Source organism: Stegodyphus dumicola, chromosome 6 (genome assembly GCF_044657685.1).
Source record: "Stegodyphus dumicola isolate Sdum_Otavi_A_Nest chromosome 6, ASM4465768v1".
Lineage (NCBI taxonomy): Eukaryota > Metazoa > Arthropoda > Arachnida > Araneae > Eresidae > Stegodyphus > Stegodyphus dumicola.
In genome coordinates this window covers 136,931,329-136,958,031 of record NC_140773.1, presented here as the reverse complement: position 1 = coordinate 136,958,031, position 26,703 = coordinate 136,931,329, and the positions used below count along the sequence as shown (strand labels likewise).

At 32.7% G+C, this 26,703-nt stretch overlaps 1 protein-coding gene across 2 annotated transcripts in view; it reads left to right on the top strand.

Moving 5' to 3' along the window:
- LOC118190066 (uncharacterized) overlaps positions 1 to 26,703 on the top strand; it is a 258,700-nt gene that overhangs the window by 202,189 nt on the left and 29,808 nt on the right. For both annotated transcript variants that reach the window (XM_085818915.1, XM_085818916.1), the window contains 5 exons: positions 5,008 to 5,080; positions 5,177 to 5,281; positions 5,365 to 5,523; positions 12,271 to 12,405; positions 19,860 to 19,944. In XM_085818915.1, the coding sequence (XP_085675041.1) occupies positions 5,008 to 5,080; positions 5,177 to 5,281; positions 5,365 to 5,523; positions 12,271 to 12,405; positions 19,860 to 19,944 (557 nt within the window). The remainder of the gene's footprint in view (positions 1 to 5,007; positions 5,081 to 5,176; positions 5,282 to 5,364; positions 5,524 to 12,270; positions 12,406 to 19,859; positions 19,945 to 26,703) is intronic.

Genomic DNA, 26,703 nt, shown 5'->3' with positions numbered 1-26,703 from the left:
ATAAAAGTATTTCAGTTCTTTTATTAGAAAATTGAACAATGGGATTTCATCATAAATGTATTGCCAATGGATGGTATTTTCTAGCATCTGGCTAAATTTTTAGTTATCTACAATACGTTAAATCAAATTTAAATGAAATTAGATGAAACCTTAATTTTCAGAAAGAGAAACAGAATTACAAGTCAAAATATTAAATAAACAAGCAAGCAAAAAGAACAAGGAGCTTGCAAATGAAAAATTTAACATAGTTGGTATCTCCTTAAAGCTTGCTTACCACTGATAGCAATATGCTGCAGCTTATTATGACACATATACACATAGGTGTTTTGCATGGAAGAAAGGAAGAATCCTAGAGTAAAATGTAATGAAGAAATAATAATATACAAATATTGTGTTGACCACTTCTTTACAGGACTTTGAATGTTACCTGTATTTGTACCTCAGGATATAAACAAAACATCAGTATAAAAATATAAAATACAAAATGTAATAGATTATATTGTAACGAAACAAACTTTGAAAAATTTACGTAACTCAACTAATACCGATTCTCAACCCACAGTTTGGGAATTAAGGAAATATCTCATAGCGTGTAATATACATTATCTTCTTCCGTATCTCACTTTTAGTGCTATATAATCTTCCATAGACTTTATATAAATAAAATCTGTAACATAATAGGTATTTATACAATATGTTGTTTATGGAGTAAGAAAGCTTAATTATTAACTTTTGTGCTTAAAAATTCCATATCTGTGAATAAGTATGAATATAGTCATACTCGTGCACACATATAATAAGTATCTATTTATTAAATTTAAAAAAATTAAAAACATTAAAAAAAAACTAATTCTATATATTAAAAATACAAAAGTACCGTTAAAAAAGTGAGCATTTCTTGTATTTATACTGCCAAGTGAAATTTACATAGTACAGTATTTAGCAATGTACATAAATCTTCTAAACAGCCTTACGTTAAAATTAATGTTATTCCAATTAAGCAAATAGAGCAAATGTAGTCACATTTGCTTGCCAACAGTTTTATCTATTTTAATAATATCTATACAAACAGATAAATTTAGTGCAAAAAATTGAAACTGCTATAAATTTTCTTACACTATTAACTAATGTAAGAAAATAATCTTTAAATATTATTCTAACTATATTTGAAAATAATGCTAAAACAGTGCCCTTACAAGACTCATGATTTGAGAAGCTTTGGCTTTAATTGTCTTTTAAAACCTCTCAATTAGTTTTGTAAAATTTAGCAGTTAAACTGGGCTTGGAGGACAGAAATGGGCAACTCATTCCATGCTGCTTCGAGTTTATGCCACACTTCAACAACCATATTAACTGGAGAGGGGTGACGTGCCAGTCTCTCAGCAACCCATGACCAGATGTTTTTCAATGGGTGACAGATCTGGAGACCGTGCAGGCCAGGGCAGCAATCGAATACCCTGTGTATCGAGGAAGGTCAGAACACGACGTGTAACTTCTGGTCTTGCATTATCTTGTTGGAACATGACGTTTGGGGGCCTCGAAGATAGGGCACAATCACTGGACGTAAGATGTCGGAAATGTATCCATCTGCGTTCAAATTACCGTCAATCGGAGCTAGAGATGTGCGTCTTGTGTACCCACCGGCTGCCCAAACCATCACACTAGGTATAGGACCCCTATCCCGATATTGAATGTAAGCAGACACGCACATCTCCTCGGAGCCTCCAGGCACGTATACCGGCCATAAGAATACTTTTTTTTCTCACTTTTACACTGATAAGGAGGACTATTGGCCGGGAATAAGCCCTTGCAGTATGATGTCTGCGCCGCAGAAGCCATAACGGTTTTTATTGAGTCTAAATTAAAATGGGTTACAGAGTCACATCTAGATAAGGAATACAAAGGACTATCTTGGATACATATGACATTCTTCATTGCATAGATTAAAAAAAAAAATTCTTAGAAGTACAGAGCTGCATGGATACAAAACTGGTTTGAAACACACACACACACACACAAAATAAGTCACATATGTACATACAAAATAAGTCATGTATTCAGGTTTTAAAATCTATTGTCAATGTCATGCATAACAAATCATGCATAACAAGAGTGCACTATAGACATTTCACGCGGCTGAACTGTAAAACGCAGCTTGCAGTCTTCGGGAGCTGAGGCAATGTACGTCATAAGTACCGAGTGACACTGCTATGCTAAATTACGAAACACTACTCTGTATTATAACATTGGTGAGCAGTAACAATGTTGCTGCTATATTAGTCCTGATTGTAAGGCTCTCAATCTTATTGTAAGACTGTCACACTTAAGTAATCTATTCTTTTACACTACTGTACGTACAAAAACCTGTCAGATAGCAACACAATAACCACGGTTATACAGCTCATTTTCTTACTATGTACAACTATGTTCTTGCTAGTATAGTACACGCTTACAAGAATGCATGATATACAACACACTTACTGGAATACCGTACACCACCCAGAATCGCCGTCTCTCTCTATGCTGCATTGTCAAGGGAAGCCGAAGTAATGGTCGTTGTGCTGATAGTCTACGCTGTTGCAAACGTGAACGTACGTACGAGCGGATACTAGGCGTGCTACAAACATGGCCATTTTCTGACTAATGGTCCGTGATGTAGTCGTACGGTTTTAAAGGGCTGACCGCACAATATGTCCGTCCTCTCTGGCATTAGTCATGGGAGGGCGTTGAGGCATGCCGTCCAATATGATCCTGAGCAATCCTTCGGTTCCATATTCGCATGACAGATTTTGGATGTCGACCAGTGCGTCCTGCGATATCACAGAACAATAATCTACACTTTCGATAGGCAACGATCCTGCCTCTATCAAATTTCGGAACGGGCTGGTAAGCATTTCCTCTTGTTATTCGAGGCATAACACGATATTCTGAGCAAACTCCAACCTTTCAAAGCATTTTCCGAATACGGAATCCGCTACACAACTTTTCTTTTATGCAGTGCTTCAAATATCGTTTCTTCCTCCTGCGTCGTCTAAATGCGCTGAAATACACTGCATATCCCAACCTCTTCTTCCTTTTATATGATTTTGATGTTCGTCAGATTATTCCTTCCTGGTGTTGCAGCTTTAATGGCCAGCATTTCTAAATTATAATCAAAAAAACAAGTTTTAAAAAATGCAGTTTCAAGAGAATGCAAAAAATATGTTTGTGCATTTGCTGTAAACAAATTTATTCAAATTATTAAGTCAGAAATTATCACTTTTCAGTCATTTAGTACATTGCTTCTTAGGATAAAAGTAAAGCTGAAAAATAAACTTCACGCATTAGTTTTTTTTTTTTTTTTTTTTTTTCATACTGAAGAAACTCTATTTCAGAACTATTCAACTGTCAGCTAAGTTCACTCAAACATTAAAACTCGATTACACGATCTGGCTCTACTGGCATTTCCTTCCATATTATTTCATATTCACAAGTAATGCTGGTATTTTATGTTTCATTATAAACATCTATAAGAATAAAACATATTACAAATATTATTTTTTGTATTACTGCAGCGTGTCATCCATCAAGACCATAACACAAACATTCCATAACAATGTTAGCAAGAGTGCCATGTTCCTTGTTTGGCAATTTCTATTTCTGAAAGAGGGAGGCGAGGAATTTTTTTTTTCACTTCAGTGTTAACGGAAAGAAAAATGGTTTATGTTCAATACCAGTGTTTATTTGTATTCTCAAGAAATGTTGATGTATGTGTATATAAGTATGTATGTGAGTGTGTGTATTCAAAAACTAACTCGTGACAAAATCACCCCCCTAAGATGACTGCCTCTAAAAGAGACCAATATTTCTGAGAACATGAGTATATGTTGATGTTGAACATCACCTCTCTAAGGCGACCACCCGAGATAATTTTTAACGCGTGGCTGGTCGCCTTAGAGAGGCCTCATTATGCGTGGGTGTATATGTAACTATGTGTGTAAGTACAGATTGCTTTTATTGATTCCAACAATTAAAGAAAAATAAATGAACATATATAGTGAACCTACTCTAAGGCGACCACTTATGGGATTACTCGGATGGTCTTAAAGAGGTCATATTTTTAATGTTCATGTTTATTTATACTATTCCTTAAAATATTGATCGTCTTAGGGAAGTTGTGGAGACGAAAGGGTTCACTGTATGTTTTCTAATTTTAAACGTTCCTATTGGTTACAAAAATGAAATAACTTTAATCTCAACAGTAGCATTTAAATAAATAAAATAAAAACAAGTAAATAAATAATTTAAAGTAATCAGTAGACATCAAGAATACCAATGAATTTTGGTTTACTGATACCAGTTTTAAATTCATTGTTTACAAGAAGTTTATTGATGTCAGTTTATCAATTTATTTAATAAATTGATAACTCATATAATCCAAAAATTTATATAAACCCATATAATCCAAAAATTTATATAAACCCATATAATCCAAAAGAGATTTATTTGGCATCCATTTCGATTTGGTATCGATATCTATTGATACCAGTAAGAAAACCAGTAAAAGTCACTATAAGCCAACACAAACCAGTAGAGAGCTCTAACATTGATATTGTCTGTTGATACCAAAAGTAAAGGCCAGTTTAGCCTCTCGGAGAGGTGTGATTATCTCATCACAAAAAATATCGGCCGACTGCACCGTAGGCGGTAGATTGATACTTCATTGCAAGAAGGAGAAAGGACTCACTCCAAACAACCTAACCTCACACAGAATCGAACACACATCTTAGATTTTAGATAAGCAATCAAAATTCCATTAATCATTACAATATCTAGGGTACGATATTTTTGTGATGATCTTTGTTAATAAATGTATTTTTGATATTCTTACAAGTGTTCTATCTTCTGTTGTTTGACATGTTCATATAAAAATGCTTTTTCACTTAAATATTTGTATTTAACGTATTTTAAAGTATAAAACTTATATATACTTCAGTATGGTATTTAACTTCTACTTCATCTTCCCAGTGAGGTTATGCCAGGGGCATTATCTCCCCTTGGATTTGAAAACACATGGAAATATTTGGCTCCTATTTTCCAAGTAAGGTTTGTTTACACGATATCAAATTTTGATAATTAATGAATTCAGTTAAAAATAAATAATTGCGATTATTGTTTGTCTTTTCTTTCCTTTCAGAGGAGAGCACTTTCAGGGCTCCAGGATAATGACTTCCTTAGAACTATTTACTTTCCGAGCGGAATGGTACCTTTTTATAACCATTTGACAATGTCTATTATTGAGGTAATGTAACTTGTACTGTTTGAAAACTGAATTCAATGATTTCTTTAATGGCAAGTAGTAATATAATTATTTTATATTGGTAGTTAATATCTCGTTTGGATTACAAATCAACTATGTCTCAAGGAATGATGGTTGGGGTTTTTGGCAGAATTCTCACAGAGCCAGAAATATTTGAAGTCGCGCAGGAGCGAAGCCGAGAAAAGAAAAGAAAATCGATATTTTTCTTCTGGTATCTTATTAAGGTAAGATAATAATTATTACTAATCCGTATTATTTTCAACGTTTTCAAAAAAGGTTAATTTTTAACGCTTTTTGCTCACATAGTTCTTTTTTCAAAGAAATAGGTAACAAACCGAAGAATATTTAATTAAGTAAATACTATTAATGTTGCGGAAAATACTATTAAGCGAAAATTACTTGGTCTTTATTTAGTCTGTCTTCTTGTTAAAAAGCCGAGCGAATTAGATCTGCATGAATAGCAAAAGAAAAGTAATTATATGAAAATATTCTCTTTTAAATTAAAAACATAAGTAATCAAATAAAAATATATTTATATGAACATAAAAAATTAAACATAAATATTTGAAAAAAAAAATTAAAGAACTTGTGGAGACATTAGGTAATTTGGAAGCAGAAAAGATGAAAAATGAGCAACCGCCTTCGCCGGGAATCGAACCGGTCCAGCGCGCAGAACCACTACACCCCGAGGCACTCCAGGAAGGCGGGAGGAATAACCTTATAAACCTAAAAGCTTATTGCCTGGCCCTCTAGTTTGCGTTATTACTTGAAGAAAGATTATAAATCTACATTATGAAAAATGATGAAAAAAATTAAAACATTTTAATGAATTTTCTTTTTAAATTAGAAAGAGCAACTTGTGTAAGTTACTAAAACAAAGACAGTAGGAGAAACCAAAATAATCAGAAAACGCTAAATTACCTAAGCATTGCAAATGTGTAAAAATATGAAAATTGTATTAAACCAATATCAATGAAGAATTTTCTAGAAAAATAACGAAGAATTAGCAAAAACTTTACATTGGGTAAGACCAAAGTAATAGCTAAGTACAAGAAAACAAACAAACAAACAAACAAACAAAAAAAAAAAAAAAAAAAAAAACTATATTTTCAAAAATTTAATTTCAAAATTAGAATTTGTAGGATTGCTATTGTAATTGGAGCTATAGTTAAAATATATGGGGATCCGGGCTGTTTTCTTCACACAAATATTCTTCAATCTGCTGAAAACAGTTGGAAACATAACTGGTCAGAACAGAATATTCATTTTTAATAATTAAGCGTCTAGTATCCAAATTGCTGAATCTCCGCGAACTACAAAGCTTTGTATTGTTAATTCATCCAAGCTACTCTAGCTGAGATCGATTGGCTATATCCCTATATTATTTCCTACTTTCACCCTAAGTTTATTCTATTTTATTTACCTCATAGAGCAGTCATCAGAAATGATAGAGCAACAAGCAAACTAAGAATAGTTTATGATGCTTCAGCCCATAAACCAAAAACACTCTCTCTAAATGACTGTTTATATACTGGTCCGAACCTATATCCTGATATTTTTGATTTATTGATAAAATTTAGACAAAATTCGATAGCCTTTACAGCGGACATTACACAAGCATTCTTACAGATAGAGTTAAATGAAGAAGACAGGGACGTTACACGATTCTTTTGGAAACATGATCCTAATGATAACAATGAGAGTTTGAAAACCTTTAGATTTACAAGAGTTTTGTTTGGAGTAAAATCTAGTCCCTTTCTCCTAGCTGCTACTATTAAGCATCACCTTCAAAAATATTCAGAAATATATCCTGAAACAGTAGAACTCTTAAACAACTGCCTGTATGTTGATGACATTATTGGTGGTCAACAAAATTTAGAACAAGCCCTGAAAACAAGTTTAGAAATTGTGAACATTTTTAATGAAGCTAGCATGTCACTACATAAGTGGCATACTAATTCCAAAGAACTCAAAGATATTTGGCATCGCAAAGAATTTTCGATGCAAGAATCTCCTGAAGTTGTCCCGATCAAAGTGTTAGGAATTAACTGGGATACGGATAATGATAATTTTTATTTTGACACTCAGCACTTGACAAATTTCATTTCCTCGTCAATCAACTCAAAACGTTTTCTATTGCAAACCGCAGGCCGTATTTTTGATCCTGTCGAATTTTATGGCCCTTTCACTATAAGAATAAAGTGTCTGATTCAGGAAATCTGGTCTGCCAAAATTGATTGGGACGATGAACTGCCACCTGATCTTAGTTATAAATGCAAAGCCTGATACGAAGAAATTGAAGAACTGAACCACCTCAGAATTCCCCGCTACTATTTAGAAGGAATATTAGATGTAGATGTGAAACAAATAGAACTCCGTAGCTTTTCTGATGCTAGTTTGAAAGCTTATGGATGCGTGGTATATCTGAGAATAGTTTTGAACAATGGAACTTTTCAAACAGTTTTTGTTGCTTCCAAGAGTAGAGTTGCACCTCTGAAATCCCTTACACTTCCTAGATTGGAGCTTTTGAGTGCGCTTTTATCCGCTAGATTGAGTGATAAAATAGCAAAATCTTTAAAATACGAAGTAATCCCCTTCCACTGGACTGATTCTCAAATAACGTATTTTTGGATTCAGGGATCTCCCGAAAGATTTAAATCTTTCATCAAAAACAGAGTTTATGAAATTCAGAAACTAACTGAAAGCAATAATTGGCATTATTGCCGTGGGAAAGATAACCCCTCCGACCTCATATCACGAGGAATTACTGTTGCTAATTTAAGAAATTGTTCACTTTGGTGGTTTGGACCAAAATGGTTGCAAAACAAACGTATAGACTGGCCAGTTCAACCGAAGTTTGACGTGGGAAACGATAAGCAACTAGAACTCCGTAGTAAGATATCTGTTTATGACGTTGTTGTGAAAAGAGATGATCAACTATTGGATATAACAAAATTCAGTAATGTGCTGAAATATCTCAGAATTATGGCATGGGTTAGACGTTTCGTTGCTAAGGCAAGAAAACTGCCTGCTAATAGTGGAACATTAAGTGCTTTTGAAATTCAGGACACTGAAATTTTTTGTGTTCGTAAATCTCAGATGGATTTCTTCACACCTGAAATTAAGGCTCTTCAATCTAACAAGTCAATTTCTCCAAGCTCTGATATATTCAGCTTGTCACCGTTTCTTGATGAAAATAAAATTCTTCAAATTAAGGGAAGATTAGAAGAAACCGAATGTACAGTTGACGAGAAGCATCCAGTTCTTCTTCCTAAAGATTCCAAATTTACTGAATTAATTGTAAAAAGGGAACGTAATAACGTTCTGCATGCGGGAGTTGCAGCAACTTTAGCCAAACTAAGACAGAAATTTTGGATTCCTAAAGGCCTTCAGTTGGTAAAGAAAGTCTTAGGGAACTGTTTAATTTGTCGGAAATACGCAGTAAAACCAGCGAAACAAATGACAGCTCAGTTACCTAAAGATCGAATTGTTGAAACTCCACCTTTCTATGTTACAGGCGTGGATTTCACAGGTCCAGTTTACATCAGGTCTGGAAACGACATTCAGAAATCATACATCGTATTGTTTGCGTGCGCTGTTACACGAGCGTTACATCTAGAACTCATTTCCAATATGTCTGCAAACAAATTCATTTTGGCTCTCAGACGTTTCATTTCGAGAAGAGGAATCTGTCGCACCTTTTATTCAGATAACGCGAAAACTTTCAAATATGCTGCCAAAGATTTACAGTATTTTTACAGCATAATTAAAGGTACAGACTTTCAAAATTTTCTAACAAATGAAGGCTTGACTTGGAAATTTATCGTCGAGCTTGCTCCATGGTGGGGAGCTTTTTATGAACGCCTTATGAAAACCATAAAGGAACCGTTGAAAAAGATATTAGGCAGAGCTCAACTGAATTTTGAAGAATTTATGACTGTGTTGACAGAAGTCGAAAATATTGTGAATAGACGTCCTTTGACCTACGTTTACAACGATTTACATGAACCTGAACCGCTTGCACCGGCTAATTTTCTATTGATCGGACATAAGGATGAATATCCATACAACTTTGCTGAGATCCTGAATAACTCTCCAACAAGAAAGAGTCTAATAAAACGAAAAGAATATCAGACAACACTTATAAAACAGTTCTGGAAAAAATGGAAAAATCAGTATCTTCTTGAGTTGAGAAATGCTCACTTCTTCGGTACACCAGAAGCCAAGAAAAATCTTAAAAATGGTGATATAGTTTTACTTGAAGGAACAACTAAATCTAAGTTCCTCTGGGATTTAGGTCGAGTAATTCAAGTCTTCAAAGGACGTGATGGTCTTGTACGATCATGTGTGGTAAAAACTAAAAAAGGGGACCTTAAGAGACCTATACAATTGATATACCCCCTTGAACTATCAGACTGAAAATGAACTAAATTTGTAACCTTTTAATTTTACTTCTTGTATTTCATATTCACTAACATTAATTTTAGATAATTAGTTTAGTTATTACTAATAATTTACTGTTTGTAATTTGAATTAATATTTACGTATTGAGTAACATTTGAGTTGATGCAGTTAACTATATTTGTTTATTTTATAGAATTTCTTTTTGCAGTTTATATTTACATCAGTTGAATGTATTTGATATGTAAGTTGCTTTCTTATATTTTATTATTTGTATGCTGAAATAGTGATAATTTTTGCAGAAATTATCAGGTGGGGAGTGTGGAAAATCCCCCAAATGATTTATGTATCGCCGTTAGAGGGCGCTTCGCTTCTGAAAAGGAATGTTAGTTTTTAGTTTGCGACGTAGTTAGTTAGCAGTGAACATTCGATGCAACGAAAGTTGCTTTGTAAATAAAATGATTATTTTTGTAGATTGTTGAAGTATTTCACTTCATTTAGAATTAGAACCACCTTTCGCATTTGGTGTTTACTGAGGACCAGAATTGAAATGCGGTATCAGAAGTAGTGTCGTACAGTGAAAAATCACTACACGAACTCAAGTCGTACTTGAAAGCTGAATGTTTATCAACCAAAAAAATTTCGCTACAGAAATAAATAAAAAAAAAAAAAAAAAAAAAAAAAAAAAGTTAATTCATTTCTGAATTACAGGAGATTGCTTATTTAAACTTTACAGCAGTACGTTGTGCACAAGTGCATGTCACGAAATGAATAGAATTCATTAAAGTGGGGGAGGGGAAGAACACAATGTTAAGTAGTTAAAAAAGATGAAAATTTAAAACTTAATCTAATTTTACTGTTCCTGTACGAAGCAGACGACATAATTGGAAAATTAGTGGAAAGATGTTATTGTTTAGATGCAAAATTCCCTTCCATGAAAACATTAGTAGAAAGCTCTAACATTTGTCTTTAAGGGGCATCTTCTTTTATATTTTCTTTGTCTCTAAGCGCTACCTGATTCTGTTTAAGACTTACTGAGCCTCTATTTTACTCAAAATTTGTCCAGATATATTTGCTGTTTCCTGTGTTTTAAAATGTTTTTAAAGTGACACTGCATTGTCACTGAAAATAGCTTGCTACAGCTCTATCAGGGTGGTGTCGCTATGTGAAAACTTTGCGTCTTATCCCAATTTTGCACACATTTCGCAGATCAGAAAATTAGGGTAATTTTTTCTCCTTCTTCCCCTTCTTCTGAAGATAATTTTCCAATCGTTGCTGCTTCTGAATTTGTTCTCTACTCTTGAGCTCATTTGATAGTCCTCTGGTAAAACGACTTAATTTTAACTTCCTAGTTAATAGTTTTTTTCTACAATATTAGCAACTTACAACGCAAAGACTTCGGCCTGAACGTGATTTCCAATTTCCACTTATCGAATTCTTTGTCTTATAAGACATTTGTTGCAGGCATTGTTAATGAGAAGGCCCTGAGTGTTAATTATGTGTATAGCTTATCTCTAAACATCTTATAAAATCATGTATTGCCAAACTGAGTGTTCGTAACTCAAAGTACGTTTCATAATCCTAGGCATTTTTTGTTCAGATAATTTGTTGGTGAACCGAAGAGGTATTTGGAATCCGTTATTTCTATCGCACAAAATGATTCTTGTAAGCTGATGCCGGTCTTGTGTAATCAAAGTTTTTTTAAGGCCTCTCCCGTAGTAAATTCAAAGATTTATCAGAACATTTTAGATAACACTATTCGGAATCACTTGAATATATGAACAACTGTGCTTAAAATATGTAGACTACTTATCTTTGATGCGGCCAGATTTTGAAATAGTTTTGTCAGTTTGATGTAAATCAAAGAAAAGGATGTCAAAAATACTGCATACAACCATCTTTGCATTTCAGTTACATTTTTCATAAGCGTTATTATCTCACATTATTGATTGGAAAAAAAAAGTAGAACGACGTCTGAATTTTTGGTAAAATTTGTATGTCCCTTACTAGCAAGTCCTGTGCTTTAGACAAAAATGATTAAATTTGGAAGGCCAAGATGATGACTTTGGAAGGTCTGTCTTGTGAAGGCTTTTGCTATTTCAAGCCTAATATGTGGGCGATGAGAGATGCATATGGGTAATTTTGAGCAAGCAGAATATTTAAACTTACATTAAAATGTAGTCAAATATGGCATAAAATTCATTTACTACAGCCATGGTAGTATATCGATATGTAATTTATATTCTAGTGATACATAATTAATAACTTGTGCATTAGAGCATTTCTGAATGGAAGTTTATTGTACTTAAATAATGTGCTTCTTGATCAGTCATTTTATTTTATCATATTCGATATTTTCTCGTGTATACTTTTAGGAGGTGCTGCAACAATGTTGGGAGATTTTATATCTTATTTTTTATGTTTATACATTTCTGTGTTATACATATATTGTAATATTTGTTCTTAAACTAATGATACTGCTTTTTAAATTAGCTTATAACTGCTTAACTTATTGTACATTATATGATGATACTTCATTTAATGTTCTGCTCTATTTACTCCTGTTGTAGCAATTATTTTTTGCTGATAGAAGAATGAAGAACATCAAGAAACAACTTGAAAATGTAAAACTAGGAGTAGACAAGTGCAAAACTTCAGTGGAATGTTTTAATACTATAATGAATTCTTGTTCTGAGCATGAAAATGTATGTTGAATTTTTCATAAGAAAATAATATAAGGATTTGATAATCAATTTCTTAAGTCCTAGTGTCGAAATTCCTATTCCCGAAGTGAAATTTACTTAAAATGAACAGCCATGTTTCTAAACCATTTTTATTTTCTATGCTGTGTGGTAGTCTTGTGCATTATCATTTTAAAATTATTAAAAAATAACGAACAAATTATTAAAGAATAACATATTCAAAATAATTATGAATTATGGTTTATTTCTCCCCTCAATAAATTAGACTTCTTGTGAAATTTTTTTAATTTTTAATTTTTTGATTTCATTAGAATAAAAAAATTTTAATTATTTTTCATACATTATACTTTTGGTGATAGCTTGTCAATAATTTTAGAACAATATGTTGGTTTAATTGTAGAAATCTTTTAAATTTAAATTGAGATAAAAGTAAATTATCAGTATATTAGTTCATGTATTGAATAAAATAAAACATAAATGGTTTAATTGCAACGAGCTTTTTTCATTCTAATTAATGTAATGTCATATATAATATGAAGAGTTATGGATATAATGAATTTCATATAATATGAAATTCTGAATTTTTTCAGAAAGCAAAGATACATTTTTAAAAACTTTAATTTATTGTTTAATTCTTATATGCATCTGATAGAAAAGTACTATAAATTTAAGGCAGTTTCAAAAATGAAAATCATTGATCCAATTTTAAGATTCTTTTATTTTTATTCAGTGAAATGTTGTCCAGTTAATTTTGAATTTGTCTAAAATATGCTTTGAAAATTGTCAAATTTGATAGTAAATTTCTTAATGTCATTCGATTATGGTGCTATGTCAGGTATATTTTAAAAGCGATTAGTTTTTAAGCTTTCTTTTATGAAGAGCCAAGATCTCACAAACTGGAAAAAATATGTAGAAATGAAATATATACATGATTTGTAAAAATGAAGTCAAGATGAGTATCCAACCAATCAGTAAGAAGACATGGATTCCACCAATGTTTTTGTAATACATTAAAACAACAAGGTAAAAAACAAATATGCTAAAAACAAATAGTGAGCGTAATGCGTAAAATATAAAAATTAAGAAAAATTTCCAACTTTTAGTACAATATTACTCACTTCTCGCTTCGTCGATTACTTCTTATCTTAAAATGGCAATAGTGGCAAAATGAATATACTAATTAAAATATTGATACAGAAAATAAATGGTACCATACAATGAGATGAAAAGTTGTTGAAATATAACTCACAATAATGCAAAGCTGGTACAAACAAAATAGGAAAACAATATTCAATACAACAATACTCAGCAATATTCTATTCAATTCTGAGTACAACAATATTCTATTCTTTTGCTTTTTATGCCGACTTAATTTTCTTCATAAGCTTTATCTGATAAGTTTATAATGTATTAAAAATGTTACCCGGCTTTGTCTGGGGTAAGTAACGAAAGTAAATTCGCAAAACTCACATTGAAATGTATTTAAGAGAAGAATTCGACAGCAGTAAAAAAAATTGTGCTGGCCAATGGCGAAGCTAGGGTGGGGCAAGGGGGATCATCTGTCCCCGGGCGCAGCATCCAAGGGCTCAAATCGATGTCACGAAATTTTAGAATGCAATGTTTTCCATTCTTGGCACACAGAAAGGGGTGTAAAATCTTCAGTTGTCCCCGTGCGGTGAAAACCATAGTTACGCCTCTGGTGTTGGCCCTGCTGACGTGTAACTGTTGTCAGATATTTTTCAAATTTTTGTAGAAGTTAGTAATAATAGTTTAAAATGCCTATTTTGTGTTTAGTTGTCTAAGTAATCTTATTATTTAACTATTTCTGTTGTTCGTGTTTGATATCAACTTTGCTTTCCTATGAATGCAAAGAAATATGATATTTATTTTAAGTATTAAAAAGTCATGGATTTAGTAGCAATGCGTGTAGTTTCTTGGACACCTCTTCGAAGAAGACTTGAAATTCCAGTTCATTGGTGGTCTGTGAACTAAATGAGCTCATCACTTACCTAATAAATGGACTTACATGAGCATATTTGCGTCGCACAAACTTTTTTTTTTTTTTTTTGCATAGTTTTCCAAAACTAGTGCGGCAAACTTCAAGAGATCATAGAATATACCAAAAGAAACTTTTTCAGCCTATTTAAGTGCTGGAAGGCACTTTCTGCTTCCCCATATATGATGTTCCTTCGCAACGCAAAGACAGATATTGATGTCTGTTTTCTCCTCATTCATATATCGATCGATTTGAAGCCTTATGGAATTTGATGAATAGTTAAATTGTCAGTGCATGTCCAATGAACTTGATGATTTAATCGCGAATATGATGCAGTGTGCGATATTTCCACCAGAGTGGAAATAAGATCATTGAAGGTACGTGACAATGGAAATGGTCAACACTGTAGCATCAACAGCTTGTTTACTGGTACATGATCGACATGATAGCTCAGAAAGCGGTTTCAATGTCTATATAGATTCTATACAGGTGTCTATGCTATACAGGTAGACTAAAACAATTAATTTAAACCAATTCTTTCATTCTTAATTATAATTTCCCTCAAATTAGTCTTCCTAATTAGTAGCATTGTTTAAACCATGCTTATGCCGTTGTATGCTAAAGCCGATCTTACGCCATACCGATATTATATAAATATCGATTCTATGCAGCGTCAATGCGATATCTGTGTTAAAATACTACATCATGTCAATGATATGCGATTGTTAATTCTGCCACCGGCAGTACCTAATATATACCAATGGGAATGTACAGATGCCTGCCTTGCTTCAACCTGTACCTGTTAATTCGGTTCAACCTTGCTTGGCATAGAATTCTACTAAAAACATAAATCTTCAGGAACTTAGACTGGCTTAACGTTTAGCGATGCTGGATACCTGGCGTATGGCACGGGTGTGAATTTTGAAGAAGGTTGGAAGTTTGTAGTTGTATACTCTCTCTGTGGCATGGGGGCATTTAAAATACTATTTGTGTACTATCTGTGTGGCGCCAAGTGCTGTTCTTCATCAAAACTACACTGAGCTGTACAGTATGTTCGTTTGAACTATATAGGTAAAGTAACTGGTGAAGTTTTGGTGTTCGACTCACTTATTCCCATACTGTAAACTCCAGGAATTTATTCTCTAAGTTGATAATCTCCAAATCATACATTAATTTCTGCGTAAACTAATATATTACACGTCATGGTTCCTTTATCAAATAACTATGCGAGAAACATCATAAGCAACGATCAAGTCTGTGGAGAAAGAGAGTATTCTAACCATCATATTCACGTGTCCACTTGTCCAAGACCTGCGCTGCAATCCCTGCTAGCAGAAACCATATAGTATAAAAATACTTAATAACAAAATGTCCAAGATAATATACGCTATGAGGAGAACTGCTGCTGTACAAAGAGACATGTGCGCACCCTCAAGCTAGCCAAGTGTACTAGTTTTATAAAATCTGCATTATTAGCAAATATAGAAACAAGCATCCTAGTTCATTATTCCGCAATGCATTTACCGTGTATTCATTCCCAAAATGATGCTTAAGTATACCTGATGAGACAGAGCCGGATTATGGCTTTTAGAAGCCCTAAGCACATAAAATATTTTAGTTGTCTTTATATGCGTTTATGCTATTCCCCCCCCCCTCATTCATTCTTTTTAGTTCTTGGTTTAGTTGTATTATATATTCTACGGTAAAACCAGCGATGGGAAATTTCTGTGATGCTCTTTTTCTTGATTTCCTTTCTTTAATGCCTTAAGCAAATGCTTATATTGTTTAATGGTTAAACTAGTTATGTGATGACTAATAGTATAAAGCTAGTGTCCTTCGTGTTAATATCTCTACCTGTCAGCTGTGTACAGTGTCGATCTTATTGCTGTGACAATTCTGCAAAATTTCGTTTTTGTTTGCCCCTTTTATGCCAAGTATGACTTCAGTTGTATGCCAAGGTGTCAATTCTGTAGTGTGATGATACACACCGTGTCGATCTTGTGCACTGTCGATCTAATGAATATAAGACGACGTAACTAATATGTCTGGAGCTGAGGATTGCGCTAAAAGAATGAGAGAAGAGGGAGTAAAGAAGTAAGACCATTGTCTCTTTGGCAAAAGGTAACATACATCGTTTGAAAGAGCCAAAAGTAACTCAAATTTGCAGGTCTAATATTAATTAGCCATGCGAAAGCCGGAAAATTTATACAAACCAAATGCATGAAAAAATACTAAATATAAATAGAAAAATAAATGGAATGCAGAAAGAATAATAGAGGACTGCAGAAACCACTGCTTTTACACATGCTCTAGAAAATGGCCTATCCTAAGGCGGTGGGTATGAAGGGGCAGATTTTATAAATGATTTCCAGCGTTTCATTATATGAATGATTTCCAGCCCCATAACGCTTGAAATGCGACCATGCAGTCTATGATGAACAATACATAAGCTTCTTCAGTGGCTGAGCGGATAAGACAGCTGAATGCTGAGAGTTCGACCTGGCTTCATTCCCAGGACAATGAGCTGGCTGCGTGGTTAGTTTTCGGGGTCTTCTCCACGTGCAATATGAATATCAGCCAGTTTCCCTTACAAAATCCTTCACAAAGGCATCCCTTCTCTAAGGCAGATAGCCTTCATGTGCTTTGCCATATTCAAATAACCTAACCTGTTCAGAGCTTATTAGAATATCTTGAAATATAAGATGTGAGTGAATATATTTATTTAAAATATTTTTTCTTATTCAAATAACCTAACCTGTTCAGAGCTTATTATAACCTAGAGCTTATTAGGATATCTTGAAATATAAGATGTGAGTGAATATATTTATTTAAAATATTTTTTCTTGTCACTTTAACGAATGCTTAGTGGGTAATTTGCAGATTACCTAGTAAATTTGAGAGTTGAAACAATTTTCACACTTTAACGGATCACCCTAATTAATCTGCAGATTAGTTAGATAAACCTGGGAATAACTGATTTCCGCACTTTAACGGTAACGTATAACATACTGTGAAATATTATTTTAGTGAATAAGACAGCCTTTCATGTAAATAGGAAAATGATCACATACAATATGCGGATAAGGGGAAAAGTGAATCCTTCCAAACAATTTTACATCTCTCTAGTAGTACTAGGATTCTGCAACTAAAGAAAGAATGAAACTAAGGTAAAATAACGCGCCGAACAAATATTAATTTAGAAATAAAACAACAGAAACCAGCTTTATATTTGCAAATTTTCACAGGACTAATTTCGATGATTTTAACGAAACATTATCCTCAGCTGCCAAAGTGCAAATGAACCAAATAAGATATAGTGATAAGATAAGAATGGCTGGACAAGAGTTAAGCTACTAGCGCCATGTATTAATGAAACAAGAAAACTAAAACATAATTTCCTTAAATCTAATTCACCAATGGAAGATGTTTTTTGAATAATTTTGGCTGCAGAATAATGGAAGGTGTGATTTTCGGACCAACAATGCTGGGCAACAGAGGTTTAAATTTATGTGTAGTTTTTATGGCGTAAATGATATTATCTAATAGAGTTCAAAATTTAGAAACTAAATATTTAGCTAACGGGTAAGAGGCAGTGCCTAAATAAGGCGCAACAATATTGAATACAATAGGGCGGAAAGGAATGCCACTATTATGAATTTTGAGGAGAGCCAAACTGATGAGTACAAGTAGATAATAACATTTACACCATAAAAAATTCAATACAGTTTGTAAAAAAAAGTTAAAAACATTTCTCATAGAAATTTATTCATGATTTCTTTTGATATAAAATCCTTGTTCACTAATGTTCCAGTGGAGGGTGCATTAAGATGTCTAAAAATTAAACTTCGTGAATTTCATTTCTTCAGCATCGAAATTGATGAGCTAATTTCCCCTTACTCAACTCTGTTTGAGACAAACGCATTTTGTTTTCCAAAATAAGTATTAGAAGCAGACTGAGGGATTACCCATGGGAAGTCCTTTTAGTCCCGTCCTGGCTGATATCTACATGCATTATTATGAATCTAAATGATTTGAAACTTTAAACTTCTCGGTATGGTTCCGCTACGTAGACAATACTTTTACCCTGTTTGACGGTAATAAAGATGATTTAAATAAAGTACTTTCAAAAATGAATTCCATTGATCCTGCTAAACAGTTAACTTTTGAACTTGAGACAGCGATTCTCTTCCATTCCTTGACGTTTTGGTCACATTCACACATTTTGATCTCATTCAACTTCAGTACTACGGTTTATCTTAAACCTTCATCGGTTTGTCTTCCACCACACTCCGACTAAACAAAAGGTAGCTTCATTTTATTCCTTTGTTTTCCGTGCACTTCAGGTTTGCTGCTCCAAATTGGCTCTTGATCAAGAACTAAATTATTTAAAAGCAGAAGTTATTGGCATGGGCTTTACATCCAAGCAGTTAAAAAATTCTCACCTCATCACACCAAAAGGCACACTCTTGTTTTAGGAGATTATAAGAATTCTGTTGTCATTCCTTTCTTTCCATCAATTAGCTATAAAATTGCACGTATTTTATAGAAATTTAACTTTTTATTCTCCTATCAATCAAATTCCGAGTTCTATACTTAAGGACCCCTTTTCGGATGTGAATTCCTGGAGTATTTACGGGATTCCTTGACAGTGTGGTTTAATTTACATTGGTCAAACTAAGAGAGCCTTAAAATTTCGCGTTAAGGAACATGAGGCATATGTTAGAAAAAAGGAAACACAAAAGTCCTCTGCAGCCCAGCATTGTTGGTTCGAAAATCACGCTTTCCATTTTACAGCAGCCAAAATTATTCAAAAACATTTTTCCTTGGTGAATTAGATTTTCTTGAGGCGTTTCTATTTCAAAAAAATATTTTTATTCTAGTTCACTACCCTAATTCCAATCCTCCTGTACCTTCACCTTTAAGGAAATTATGTTTTAGTTTTCTTGTTTCATGAATAGAAGGAGCTAGTAGCTTATCTCGTGTCCAGCCATTTTTATCTTATCTCGTTCATTTGCACTTTGGCAGCTGAGGATGTTGGTTCAGTAAAACCATCGAAACTAATCCTGTGAAAATTTGCAAATATAAAGCTCATTTTTCTTGTTTGACTTCTAAATTATAGAAAGAAATGTTTTAACGTCCATTAAGTTCTGATTTTACAACTTCGAATCAAGAAGTACTTTTGGAGGCATCCTGCATTATTTGGATATCTCTCATTGCGAAGGAAATGCAGAATTTGTATATCATTATTTTTATTTTTCTATGTCCTCTCTATTTTTTACAGAAGTTTTATTTATAATTTATTGTACTTTATTTATCACCTTCGTTTCCTTTATTGAAATAGTTGAAATTTCCAATCATTTGAGAAAAATTCCTTCATAAATCTATTATGCATGTTATAACAATATTTTCTATGCAAATAAAAATTTTATAAATTATTAGTTCATAGCAGTTTTATTTACAGATCTTCGATAATCACCTTGAATGCACTGAAAGTTCTTCAAGTTGGAATATGTTTCTCATTATTGTTTTGGCCAAAGCAAATGGATGTAAGTAGATAAATTTTTATATTCGTATGCATCGTAAAATATATTATTTCATAGGGAACACTTTGCATTTTAAATTGCTCATTATTTATATATATTTTACTACAGGAAAGAGTTAAACAGGAAAGTTTTGAATTCCCAAACAAAACTTTCTTTCACACACTTACATGTGTATGTGAGACATAAAACATGAAAGAAAACTACTAATTTTAATTTAGATATAGTCCTTTTAATTCCTCGTTTTAATTTGGCTGCTTCATATGAAAAATAATCCACATTGCACCATTACGTAAGAGTAGCATTGCGGATACTTCTTGTACAATTACAGCTCAAAATTTAAGTAAAGGAATTAAGTCTATAAATACATTTTGCTGAAGTGCACACTCACTTTGCCTGCCTTCTTCAGAATGTATAAAGAAATGTTGTTGCATTGCTTTGTTTTCTATGTCGTCCACTGTCTAAAAAATGTGATATACTGCGAAAAATTGTGAGATGCTTAGCATCCTTAGTAAACATGTACATTATAATGATGTGTAAATGAGAATGAGTGTTCTCAGAATTAGTTATAAAAAAATAACATTGTGTCTTGTTACCTACGCCAACGTCTGCAAGTTTTCCTTCTCCATTATACACCTTAGGAATCTACGCAACTCTATTATTCTGTACGTAAAGAATCATCAAGTATCTACAAAATTTATATATATATATATTTTACGCAAGCACACACTATATACACTGCTGGACATTAAAACTGCAGCACCATGAAGGAAGGGAAATACAAAAAAGATATTTATTGAACTTAAACAGTATGGCATGAAGACAAAATTTTAATTATGAGCAGTTTGGTTGAGAAATTAGTAGAAACAGCTGCCACTCCTGGCAGCTAAAACGGCCCTTACCCGGTGAGGCAAGGTGAGTCAAGGTGTTGCAGTGAAAAGAATTATCCGAACAAGGAAACGTGGCATAGCTGTTTCCTGTCATTCACAGGATGACATTTTTAAGATTTCAAACGCCATTGCTAATAATGAAGAGGCATCTAATTTAGTGTACTACCGAATAGCTCAAAAAAGGATTCTAAAAATAATTATCGACAATATTCCCAGCGATATCTCCACTGATATCTTAATTAGTCAACTTTCAATGACAGCAGGTTGTGACAGTCAAGATCTGAAAACACTATTTAAACTTTCTGACAAATCCAGGGATCTAGTGAGATGGGTTGTCAGTTGCACCCCAAACGCCTTCAAATCTTGCCTGAAGCATTCACAAATTCTATTGGGATGCATAAGTTGTAAAATAAGAGAATTTTACAGTATAAAACGTTGCTACAATTGTCAGGACTTCGGTCATACAAACAGAGACTGTAAAGTAAGACCCTACTGTTTCTTTTGTGGTCAAAACCACTACGCAAAAGATTGTTTAGCAGAAACGCCAACTTGCATTAACTGTCAACTTAACAACAAAACAAATTACACTAAATTTGATATCAACCACACAGCTGCTTCTCCAAATTGTCCTTCTTATTTGCACCAAGTTAACAAAATCAAAAAGAGAACTGAATAGGAAGAAACAACTGTTTATACTGCTCAATCCTTAAATTACCAACAAGAAAACAATGTGTAGTTTATCAGCATGTATGCCATAAAATATTGAACAGAATATACAGAACTTTAAGACTATAAACATAGCTCACCAACAACAAAATAAGCAAATACGATGTCTGCAAATCAATCTACAAAAGGCTCAATCAGCATCAGCACAAAGTGTTGAATTTGCACTCAACTACACAGCTGACATAATACTATTACGAGAACCATACACCAAAAACGGAAAATTATCTGGTTTTCCATGTACATGGAATATTATACAAAAAGAAGACGTAATACAACCACCCCGAGCTGCAATAATATGCTGTAATCAAAATTGGACACCGTACATAATAGCTGCAGAACGAGATCAAATGGCGATTCTTCTCGAAATAGAAAATATTTCAATAATTTTCATTTCTATTTATTCAAGCCCTACAGACGACCTCACAGCAACATTTGCTTTTCTAGAAAAGATTTTCAATTCAACAAATACTTATCATCAAATTATATGTGGAGATTTTAATGCACATAATATTACCTGGGGATATGCCTCAACAAATCCAAAAGGTCGAAATTTAGAAGATTTTATCTCATCTAAAAATCTATTCATACACAATACAATAGATGCTCCACCTACTTTTGATAATAGTTATGCAATAGGATGGCCGGACCTCACTCTCACTACACCACAAATGGCCCCTCTCATCCAAAACTGGGCAGTAGAAGAAGAACAAAGCTTATCTGATCATAAATTTATTACATTTCAACTTGAAGAGAGCACATCTGTTCCAGTAATAAAACGATACACTCTGCGAAAAAATAAAATTCCAATACTCTCTAATAAAATAAAAAACATCCTTTCAATTCACGAGCAATAACTACAAAACATAGAGTCACCTGAAGAACTTGAAAATCTTACCGAACTTCTGCTAAATAATTTACACCATATATGCAATGAAATCCTCCCAAAGCGCCAATCTAAAAAATTGCAATCATTAAAATGGTGGACATAAGAGTTAAGAATTCAGCAAAAGAAGTGCAGAGCTTTACGTAGAAAACTAAAATCCGAAAGGCGCCAAATGATACAATCAAATGTATTACAAATTTATCAGCGAGAAAAAGCTACTTATAAAAGGATGATATTGCAAGCCAAAATTAATTCTTGGCATAAGTACTGCACCGAAAATAAAGAAATTTATGGGTTTCACCATAAAATAACCACAGATAAACTCTTCAAACCAATCAAATTATATCTTTCACCGACAAATTCTCAAGGATTTAATCTTCCAGATGCTACTATTAACCATATTTTAGAAACAGTTTTTCCAGAAGTTGACATAACTCAAGACACTTCTGTACATACTATAGTCAGAAATACAACGACTTTACCTTCATCTAATGAAGACGTTGAAATTACCACCACAGAGATTAAAAATATCATCAACTTTCTACCTAAAAAACGAGCACCCGGCTCTGATGGAATTGACTATAACATTATTAGGGTTCTAATAAATTCAAAACTGCATTTTTTCAAAATTTACTTCAATAAGCTTTTAAATGCAGATCTATTTCTTAAAGCCTTCAAAATTGGATTAAGTAATATTATTTCTAAAGAAAAACAAAGACCCTTAACTAGCGAGCTCTTATCGTCCAATCTGTCTACTGTCGGCACTAGGTAAAGTATTTGAAAAACTTTTAATAAATAGACTTAAACATCATCTTTTCAAGATAAAGTATCTTAGTGAACAACAATATGATTTTCGACCAGGTAAATATTCGGTACATGCTCTTACAAATATTACAGATGATATTCTTACTAATCGCAATAATGGCCTTCATACAGCTTTTATTATCATAGACTTAAAAAATGCTTTTAATACTTTGTAGTGGCCGGCCATCCGTCAAGCACTACGAGAGGCTAAATGCCTTGTTAATTTATTCAAAATATTTAATAACTATCTCTCAGATCGTCACCTGATAATCATAAAAAATAATGGGATAATAACAAAACGTCAAACTAGAGGTTGCCCGCAGGGCTCATGCGCGGGCCCTGATATGTGGAATTTAACATTTGACAAAATACTAAAAACTAATTTGCACCACACTAAGGTATACGCTTATGCCGATGATGCCGCATTTATTGTTAAAGGACGCACAAGAAGAGATTTATAAAATAATTCCAATGAAACTTGCAATATTTTTAGTAACCTCTGCCAAGATCTTAAACTGGAAATAGCAGAAAATAAATCTCAGGTTCTCCTTATACCTAAAAAAAAAAAAATGGATCTTTATCACGTCGTCCTACCATCCGTCTACAAGATATTCGTCTTAAAATAGTAAATCAACTTAAATATCTAGGGATCACATTTGACCAAAAACTGAATTGGATCCCCCATATTATAAAACTCAAAAAACATAGCAACAAAGCTACGTCAAATGCAAGGACATCAGTGGGGATTAAATCCCCATATTAAAAAAATTCTTTACTCTACAGTCGTAGAAAAGATTGTCACATACTGTGCAGCCATTTAGACAAATCCTATGCAGGGACGCAAAGTAAAACATCTTTTAAGTATACAAAGGCCATTTGCACTGAACATAACTAAAGCCTACCGCACAACATCATCCAATGCCATAAATATCTTGGCAGGCTTATTACCACTTCATATTAGCACAGAATTAGAAGCTACTATGCAACAAAGTTAGAAGTTAAACTTCTAAGAAAACTAGCCATTTTTAATCAGCAACAATTTTCACCTCTATATTATGAAGAAAAACCATACTGTCTTGAAATTCATCCATCTAAAAAAGGACAGTGTATCAAAGTTGTAATCAATAACAAACATGCACTCTCAAATATTGATTTTAAAATCTATACAGACGGATCTAAAATAGAGGACAATGTTGGTTCGGCTTTTGCAATATTTTCCAAAGAATCTTTAATTCACCAATGGAAGAGACAGCTTCATAGAAACAATAGCGTATTCTAAGCCGAAGCAACAGCAATAAAATATGCAATTAATTATATTCAGGAACATCATTTATATAATACTATTATCCAATCTGACAGCCTCTCCACACTTTATGCACTCAAAGATTCGAAAACTACCTCTCCAATTATTGCAGCAATACAAAATGATTTACAAAATAATGCTTCACTTAACTCAACCCTTACATGGATAAAAGGCGATTCTGGTATACATGGAAACGAAACTGCAGATCAATTTACTAAAGAGGCTGCTATAGATCGAAATGCAATTACTGTAGATATTCCATGGCATATATCACACTTGAAAATTATTCTGAAGTCAACAGCAATTTTAAAATGGCAGAATGAGTGGAACAATAGTGATACTGGTAGAAGAACTTTCCTACATTTTACAAATGTTGACGTACAACGGCTCATCACAAACCCTCAATTAGTCCGTTATGTCTCAGGCCACGGACCATTTCCAACCTATTTCGAAAGATTTGGTATTTCACACACCAATATATGCAGTTGCGGTCAAACAGGAACGCCTGAACACTATATCACGAACTGTCCGTTAACCAAAGATTTTCATATAAACATGCCTTCTACAGATATTGAAGCGTTTAAAAATTTTTTAGTTAAACAAAAATATGTAGTACAAAAACTCAGGAAAACAATGCAAATACTAGGAAGACTAGGAACAGACCTATGTCAAGTTATATAATTTATTCAAATGCTAAAAAATAAATATCATTTAAAGGATTCTGCTTTCAAAATTACCTCTAAATATACATATGAAACGTATGTAATAAATCGTGATATTAAGATATGTCAAATAAAAATAATAATAAATAAATTTATTTATTCAGGGAAATACCATACATTCATAATGGCATTGAATTTTAAAATATGCATTTACTATGCAGAAGAAGAAATTTATAAAGAAGCAATACGATTTAAGGGTAAAAGTAAATCTAAAGCGCAGATCTTTCAACTGTTCCCTTAAAGAATATGGAGGCTACCTATGAAAATGAAGCATTTAATTCTTACAGGAAGATTTTACAAAGAAGAAAGAGAAATTTATTTAACTTTTATAAGAAGAAGTTAAAAGGTAAAAGGACAAGTAATTTATGAAGAAGGAATGTTTTTCTTAAGAAACAAGAACTAACAAGAATGTTTTTTCTTAACCGTCTCTCTTATTTATATATTTGTTCTGAACGGAACATTGAAATTCGTGTTAACTGTGCTTTACTGTATTTTCTCTTTTAATATATGCAGTTTTCAAACGCATCGTAGTCTGGGTCACAAAGTATTCTTCCGAAAGATAAAGGAGCCCTTTATCCTTTATCTTTATCTACTTCTTTATCCTGCATTATATTTCAAGAAATTTAATAATGAAGAATCTGCATGCATGTATATACGTTTCTTGCATTGTGATAAAACAAGGGTACCTAGAGGAGTCATCAAATTCAAATAAATAAAATAAAATTCTAGAAAATTTATATTAATAAGTATATTTAAAATGCGTAATTCAAATGAATGAATAGAAAATTTTAAAACAATTATATGAAGAGACAATTCAACACAAAAGATTTAAATAAAAGGCTAAAATTTTAAAAATTACCTAAAATAATAACTATGCCTAAAAAGTAAAGAAAAATTATTAAAAAAAAATAAACTATGCATCTTTTATTTAAACTACGCAGTTCGAATGAGTATATATAAATTTTTAAAACAGTTATTTGAAAGAAACCTTGCAACTTAAACAATTAAAATGAAATTCGAAAAAGAAAAAAAATATTAAAAATAATAACAATTATAATTAAAAATATAATGTAAAAATATTATTTGAAAGAAAGAACGATGTGACTTTTTTTTCCACTCACGCACAATGTAAAAAGGGAAAGGAAAGTAGGTTGCTATATATTAAGAAGTTCGCCAAGTGAACTATTCTTCACGCAAACTGAAAAGATAACGCCAAATAAATTTTTGAATTTCTCCATAAATTTTGCACCAAATTTTACAAAATTTAATATTTAGACATAATTTGAGTCGTAGAATCGAAATATGAAAAAAAAAATTGGCATGTTATTTCAGAAAAAGTCCCATTTTGTGTTAAAATACCTATGTTAAAATAATGCTATATATAAATCTAATATATATCGTATAATATATCTCTATAATCTAATATATAAGTCGCGC